General features: G+C 42.6%; 1 protein-coding gene across 1 annotated transcript in view; it reads left to right on the top strand.

Moving 5' to 3' along the window:
- Positions 1 to 7,385, top strand: part of ext1b (exostosin glycosyltransferase 1b) — a 126,653-nt gene extending 119,268 nt beyond the window's left edge. The window contains exons 9-11 of the mRNA XM_034094031.2: positions 125 to 285; positions 1,601 to 1,772; positions 3,493 to 7,385. Coding sequence (XP_033949922.1) covers positions 125 to 285; positions 1,601 to 1,772; positions 3,493 to 3,678 — 519 coding nt within the window. The 3' untranslated portion in view covers positions 3,679 to 7,385. The remainder of the gene's footprint in view (positions 1 to 124; positions 286 to 1,600; positions 1,773 to 3,492) is intronic.
- Positions 7,386 to 7,927: the final 542 nt, after the last annotated feature.

The following is a 7,927-nucleotide window of genomic DNA, read 5'->3' on the forward strand; positions in this document are numbered from 1 at the left end:
GAAAATACATTTTTGAAATAATTAATCTCAACTTGAAATAGATGAATTATCAGGATGTGGTACTAGTTGTAAATATCATGTTCTGCATCATATATGTTGAAATCTGTATTTTCTTTCTGTCAAGGTGGATTTTGCCTTCACCGTGTGGCAGAGTTTCCCAGAGCGGATCGTTGGGTACCCGGCTCGCAGCCACTTCTGGGACAGCAACAAGGAGCGCTGGGGCTACACGTCCAAATGGACCAACGACTACTCCATGGTGCTGACGGGGGCCGCCATCTACCACCGGTACGGAACACGCCTCACATTAAACACTTCCACTACAGCTGTTCACCTCCTCTCTGTCTCACTGCGCTCTGCTGTTCCCTCTCATGCTCTTTCACGTCTGCTCTGTTCTCCTCCTGTTGTACGGGGATCACAGCTCTGCTCTGCTCTCCAGTGTTCAGTCATCTTTCTTTTGATGCAACACTTTGGTGCGGTGATCTGTAGATTATAAAAGCAGGTGTGATGTTCAGTGTTGCACAGCCTCGGGAAACCTGTGTTTTGACACTTGGTATGTTTTATCCCAAAACATTTCAATGTGTCTGCTACAAGGCGTTTAGTTTCACTGCAGGGCTGTCAGCTTTGATATGGTTTCACTCAGCTGTGATGGCCGCAGTCCATTAAGCTGAAGCCAGCCAATCAGAGGAGCCCAACGCTTAATCGCTTTCAATAACTCAGACACTCGATTGTTCTCGAACACCAGCAATCAGTCTGCTTCAACCTGGAACGTAAAGGTGTCTCAAATGTGTGGTTCTTCTTAATTGAATTGTTGAAGCAGTTCTTTGTGACCCCCCCCCCCATTCCGGCCATCCCCTTCACAGGGACGCTTTTAGGCATTAATCCAAAACCAAAGTTTGGGAATTTAGTCAGCATTGTTAGAGAAGAATGTAAAAGCAAATCAATATACAATTTAACGTGTGCAATATGGAAAGGGAAATGAGTTAAAAACACAAAATGTAATCAGACCACATCTCACAGATATACAGTTTTCTCGAACAGGCAATTAAATAAACAATGAACATCAACAAAGTTTGCAAATGAAATCCTTATTCTGCTTTATTTTCCTATGAAATGCTTTCATCTTTGATTCTTACTGGAGTTACACACACACACACACATAATGTGTTTTGAATTTTGGGATGTTCCTCTATGGTCAGAGTTGTGGCTGCTCCCATTGCTTTAGGGTCCTAACGGCCAGTTGCAACATATGAGTTGTTTTTATTGCCTGTGCCAAACAAGCATTCAACTGAGAACGATTGAATCAGGGGACGCTTGCTATTTTAATAATGTGCTCTAATTAATATGTCTAACTATTGCTGCTACATGCCCATTTGCACTATTGTACAGTATATTGTATATACTGATGTGTTAATGTTTGGTCGTGTTATGTATATTGTAAAATGTACTTTTGCTGTTCTAGAAAAGGCCAAGACCAATTTACACTGAGGTGGACGCTAAATTAAATCAAATGTATCATTATTTTAGGGTCTCAGGCTTTTTCCAAGCTACCCAAATCATTATGTTCTACATATGTCTAACTCCTCTCTGTCCTCTCTTGCAGGTACTACCATCACCTCTACACCAACTTTTTACCCACGAGTCTGAAGGGCATGGTGGACCAGCTGGCCAACTGTGAGGACATCCTGATGAACTTCCTGGTCTCTGCCGTCACCAAGCTGCCGCCCATCAAGGTCACACAGAAGAAACAGTACAAGGAGACCATGATGGGACAGGTAAGAGTGGATGAAGCCCCTCTCAAGACTGTACCCATGTATTATGGATTACTTAAAGGTCACCTATTGTGCAAAATCCACTGCTAGTGGAGCTTGCACTAATTGTGCCGCATAAGCGCATAAAGGTGCCAAGGAAAACAGGACACTTGTGAGTCAAAAGAAATTGATCTGCATTAAAGAGGATATTATTGAACTCTTCAGAATCTTACATTTCGAGTTATAACATAATCCTCTTTGATGCTATGCTTTTTATAGCTGGTGATTCATGCTGGAGCCGTCGTTGTTGTCTTCGCAGCATCAGGGTGTGTCATGGCCTCTCAGCATGACTTGCTGCTCCATGAACAGCATGAATTATTGTGTTAAAATGCTTTGGCCCGTGGGTAAACAGGACAAGTCACTCACTGTGCAGCCCAGAGACAGAAGCACAGAGAGGAGTCGTGTCGGTTTGATGGCTTTTTAGAGTTTTGTAGTCGGACTCCAGTCTTCCAAATATACAATATGATCCAGCTGATGATTTATTGAGAAGCGTTAATGTCCTTCATCATGTATTAATGGTGTTCTCTTGTCACAGCGTCTGAAATGTGACTATGACTGAATGAAAGGATGCAGATGACTGTTACTGTCGAGCTTTCTCCTTTAATGAGAACGTCTCTTTCCTGCCAATGATCTGAGGCTGCGGTTTCTGCCTGGCCCCACATCCATCCCATCGACTCCACCTCACCGCGTTCAAAAAAAGAGTTCATAACAATTGCTTTTGAAGTGGATCTCAAGTTATACAGCATCCACTAGGATATTGTTCCAATGCTTTTTCATGCAGTTTAATTGTTTGTGTTTGAGCTCACTATTCCTACAGTTAATCATTTTATTTTAGCGCAATTTAGCTTCTTTTTTTTTGTTTACCATTTAGCCATTTCCTTATATCTAACCATTTCAAACTGAACCATACCATTTAGTTAATTATGTAAAATGTTACTTAAGGTCTTCTTTACCGCTGTTTATCCATTCAAACTAGCTCTTATTATTTGAACTGGTTCACCATTATCTTAAGCTTGTTATGTCAACTGGTTTACCTCAACTATCTAGCTAACTGGTTATTATGACACAACTGTTTTCCTAGAGATCAGCAGCACAAATCGGGCTATATGAACCTTGTATATTTCTCCATGTAATTGAGAGACAGCCCTTAGCAAGAGCAGAAGTACATCCTTGAGTATCAGTACCCCGTGGTGATGAATCGCTTATCTAAAGCAGCGTGTTGTCCTATCTGGGTAACAGGGGCACTGCGCCCTCATACCAAAATGCCAATATTACCCGTAACATTTTAAAAAAAAATCTGTTTGTCAAAAACTGTACAATTACTCAAGAAATATGAAATCAGGTCAAATAGACCGTCAGACGCAAACAGCTTTGTTTTACGGAGCTGTGACGTCGCGTTGTTGTTTACGTCTGCGGGGCCATCTTGTATAGGGGCGCCATGTTCTTGTGAGAATGTATACATCTTAGAAACAAGATCAGCGCCCTGATACTATATTTGTCCAGATAAACCCCTGTAAAGTAATAATTATGTCATCAAATATGTTCTTGTTGTTCTTAGTTTGAATCTTTACGGTTTATTGCACTTATTGTTAGTCACTTTGATAAAAGCCTCAGCTCAATGCAATGTAATGTCCTTATTTGCTGTAATAATATGAAGCTAACTTTCTTCTTCCTCTTCCCCCAGTCTTCGAGGGCTTCCCGCTGGGCCGACCCGGACCACTTCGCCCAGCGGCAGACCTGCATGAACAAGTTCGCCAGCTGGTTTGGTGCCATGCCGCTGGTCCACTCCCAGATGAGGCTGGACCCCGTCCTGTTCAAGGACCAGGTCTCCATCCTGCGCAAGAAATACAGGGACATCGAGAGGCTCTGACAGGACCGGCGCCCCCTCGCGGGAGACCCCACGCAGGGGGAGGCGCGGGAGAGAGACTCGGTGGAGAGCAGAAGGAGTAGTGGGACTCCAGCGGGGTGGACGGTGGGGGCCGCTCTGTCTTCCACTCAGCACATCGCCAACGACCACAGCGCCAGGACGTGACGTGTGGACGGATGAATAGGAAACAAGCAGATGGCGTTTGGATACAAAAAACACAAACGGAAATCGCAAACAGACAGACGGAGAAGAGTACACAAACTGATGGACATGCCAAACAGTTCTGTATGTTCTGCAAACGTGCAAACACGCAGCACACACTACTGACGACAAGAACTCTTGGATAGAATATTTTTTTGTACAACACGAACAAGCACGACATTGACTCTCCTGCTCTCTCGGCACATGTGCAGGACGGTAGAAGAGGGAAGGTGTACACGGTCACAAACCTGGCAACCCCGCCCACCTACTGATCGCCCCTAGCAACCCTCCCCCTTGCCTGCATCAGGATGTAATACTGGACTACCCAAACCCCTGCTTCATATCCCAGGAAACCCTGTTCTTCAGTTGATTTGATTTCTGTACAAATCAGCTCTCTGGTGTCACTGTTGACTCTCTTCTCTCCAAGAGGTTTCAAATCAGAGCGTCTTCAGTGTCGTATTTCCATTCTCAAAGCAGAAACGTAAACAGCAGTGTCCAACCTGTTATTCAAGTGGCCCGACAAGGTTTCTTTTATAGCAAAGCAGCCATTATTTCTTGAAATTCAAAACACATCCTTGAGCCTGAAACCCCCCCCCCCCCCCCCCCTCCTCGGCTCATTCCTTGATGTGCTCTCATATGGCTTTTATAATGGTCCCTCCGCTGCCCCGTTACCACTGAGTTAAGTTAGAAAAACATCTACTTTCATATCCCATTTTCCTCTCACACTCACCACGGCATTTGTACTTTTCTCATCTTTTTTTTCTTTTCACTTGCTTTCATCATCTTTTATTTCCCCCTCCAAACTAGTCGCTCGTATGCGCGCGCGTGTGTGAGTGTGTTTATGTGCGCAGAGCCTTGAAAAGTTGGCTCATCCAACCATAAGCTCAGGCGGAGTACATTTTCCTTCTGTTGGAATGAGCGAAAGGAACATTTCTAGATGAAATGGAGCATAACGTTGCTTTCTAACCCAAACTCCTCTCGCCCATGTATTCTTCCTGCATGGCCTCGCAGCACTATCCTTACAGGGGGGAACAGAAACATTTCAGTCCATCGCAGGTCTTTATCGACCGGCGTCATTTCACAGGAATGCTTGTAGAGAGATTCCGTTGAGCGTATCAGTGCCGTTCTGTCATCAGGGTCTGCCTTTAAGAATTGTTTATTGCACATTACGTTGCCTACTTCATTTTGAGATGCCTAGACGCTCTTGTGTTGAAATATTCGAGTCATCAGTCCAATGCCATCACAATTATTTTTTTTCCCCGTGACATATAAGAGGATCTCGGAGCCATTAAATTGACAAAAGATTTTCTCCTCCATTTGTCAGGCAGAGATATGTTTGGGCTTCAATTAGGTAAAGCTATTTCATTTGGAGTGCAGTTTTATTCCCGAGAGACAAGCTGTTGATGAAACACTCTAACATTAGAGACCGCTGTGATGTGGAGGCAGTGACCCACAAACATGACCTGCTGGCTGATGCTAGCCTTGGGAGGGGGCTTTTTTTATCCCTTATAACATCTGCTCATATCGCCCAGAGTATCCCCCGGCAAACCGCCTAACATTTTGCACCTTAAATTACCTTTATTGGTATTGGACAACCAGATCTAAATGCTTAAATTACTAGCTTCAGCGGCTGTGAGCGCAGGCGACTCTCACATTTAGTTTGCAGACACATAAATGAAAGCAGCATGCTTTCAGTGGCCTTTCTGTCAGGCAGGCATTCAGCGTAATGTCTGTGCAGTGTGTTAATCATTAGCTTACATCAACATTGTCATTATCAGTGTCACATGTTTTACTTTGGTTTTTATCTGTTTACGAACAGATTATATGAAATGTATTGGCAAGCCTTTTCAGTGTCCACAAAGGTGTCGTTCATGCTATGAAGTGTCATATCCAAATGCTGCCATTGCTCGCTTTTCAGCATTTATCAAACAGCAGGACTATCATGTGTTTTTTTTCCCTCATCATTGCATTACATATCATGTGTGTAGTTACATTTTGTGACTTCAAGTTTGGAGTGTTAGTTGTTTTGCCAGGAGAGATGTACGAGTCACAGCAGTCAACGTTCTCTCATCTATGGTACAGAACGTGATTCTGGGAACAACACACTCCTTACTCTGTGTGCATCTGGTTCCTATTTCTCCTTCTTTAGAAAACCATATTGTTTGAATCCAAATCAAGCCTTTCATGTCCCATCGTTTGAATCACTGTATGTGGATCATCTCAAGCGTCCCCTAGCTTTGCAGACATTTCAAACGCAAAGCTCACCGCCCATACACTGTACACTGCACTGTACATAGGCATATATTTATTTTTTGAAGAAAAAAAACAAAACAGTGTACGATTTAAGATGACGTGGCGCAAACATAAGACTGATCCTGCTTCGCTGTGGGGGGCAGTGGTATTTATTCTGATTATTTTCTATGCGCTGCACATTGATCCACGAAGATGCCGATACACAGCTCGTGTTATGTTTCACTCTGCATTGGTTTTCCAGGGAAACTTACTCACTCTCTTTCTCAAACCCAACTCCCCAGAGTTGAGTTTTAACTCTAAAAGATGTTATACACCAGTGATCTAGAATTGGATTGGGGCGCACAATATTGGCTCTGCGCGGGATTCAAATTGCAAAGTCCCCAATAAAGACTACGCCAACTGACACATGGAAAATAATAAGCAGCTGGGTCCTCTGAAGCAGATGGAAACATGTTCAGATTGTGCTGTAACTTCTTCCCCTCATGCATTACAGTAATGGGTCTGAGGCTGTACACACTGTGTTTAAATTGCCTCTTTCAAAGCCTGCTTTCGGGTCAGATACCATGGCAACAGAGACCTGCTCCATCCCAACTTTGGCGTGCTGTACAGTATATCGAGTCCGCTGCTCCATCAGAGTGTGACGGATGTGATTTAGGCCACCTGGAAAACCTCTGCATCCGCTTACAAAGCCTCTGTCACCTGATCAGGGGGAACATTATGCAAGTTATCATTGTGTGCATGGAAACAGATGGAAGCTTTACCCAAAATGTGCCAGGCAGTTGGTGTTTATAGTGTCGACAGCGTGTGTGCTGGAAACTAGTCTGTTCTTGATTTGTGCCTTTTTATCAACATGTGAGTTCTTGAGATGCTGAGCTCTGTCTGTCCGAGACGCCTCCAGCAGGCGGGCAGCAGGGCCCACAGCCCCGCATTCATACACTGGATGAGTCACAGCTTCCATTCCCTTATTCCAAAACCCTGTTTTCATCTTTGTGTTTGGACACTGTTGCTAAGGCGACAACGTATGACCACTTCCTGTTTGGGATTATTTATCAGAGATTTGGCTGTTTTCACTTTACCAATCAGCAGTAAGATCTGTTGATCCGTATGGACTCAGTCGAGCCCAGCTGTCCCGATGCCTTCTCTTTCCTCCTACCATGTAATTAACAGAAGACTTTTATAGAGGTCACAAATGAAATAGGTAAATGCCAATTTTGTAAGAATGATTTATAAAAAAATAAACTCATATTTGATGATAACTGCATTGCATTGTTCCGTTTTTTTACAGTGTTTTTGAATGTTTGCTGTGAAAATAATTGATATTTTATACTATTGAATTTCACAATAAAGGCCGGTGAAAAGTCATACTTTAGTATTTTAAAACTCATACTATATTTTGCCATTAAAAGTCAGCAAAGAATGGCATAACATGAGACATCTCATAAAACATAATCTTTATAATAGTGAGTAGTACAAGTACACTATGCAAAAGTTATAGTAACGATATCCATAATAATTATATAGTATAGTATGCAATAAAAAAAGACATAGTATAGTTAAAAGTTATAAGGAAAATATCAGCGTACAGTGTCATAAAAAGTCATGAAAAATATCCTAGCATAGCATGCCAAAAAACGTTATAGTGTAGTATAAGTAAAACATATTAAAAGGAATTGTATAGTGTTCCAAAGAGATGCAATTTTACAGTTTAACAAACAAAAAATAATAATATGTTGTCAAACATAAAGTCACAGCATAGTACAGTATGTCATTGAAACTTTACAAAAGAGGTATGTTTTGA

The sequence above is a fragment of the Pseudochaenichthys georgianus genome, chromosome 11 (assembly GCF_902827115.2).
Source record: "Pseudochaenichthys georgianus chromosome 11, fPseGeo1.2, whole genome shotgun sequence".
Lineage (NCBI taxonomy): Eukaryota > Metazoa > Chordata > Actinopteri > Perciformes > Channichthyidae > Pseudochaenichthys > Pseudochaenichthys georgianus.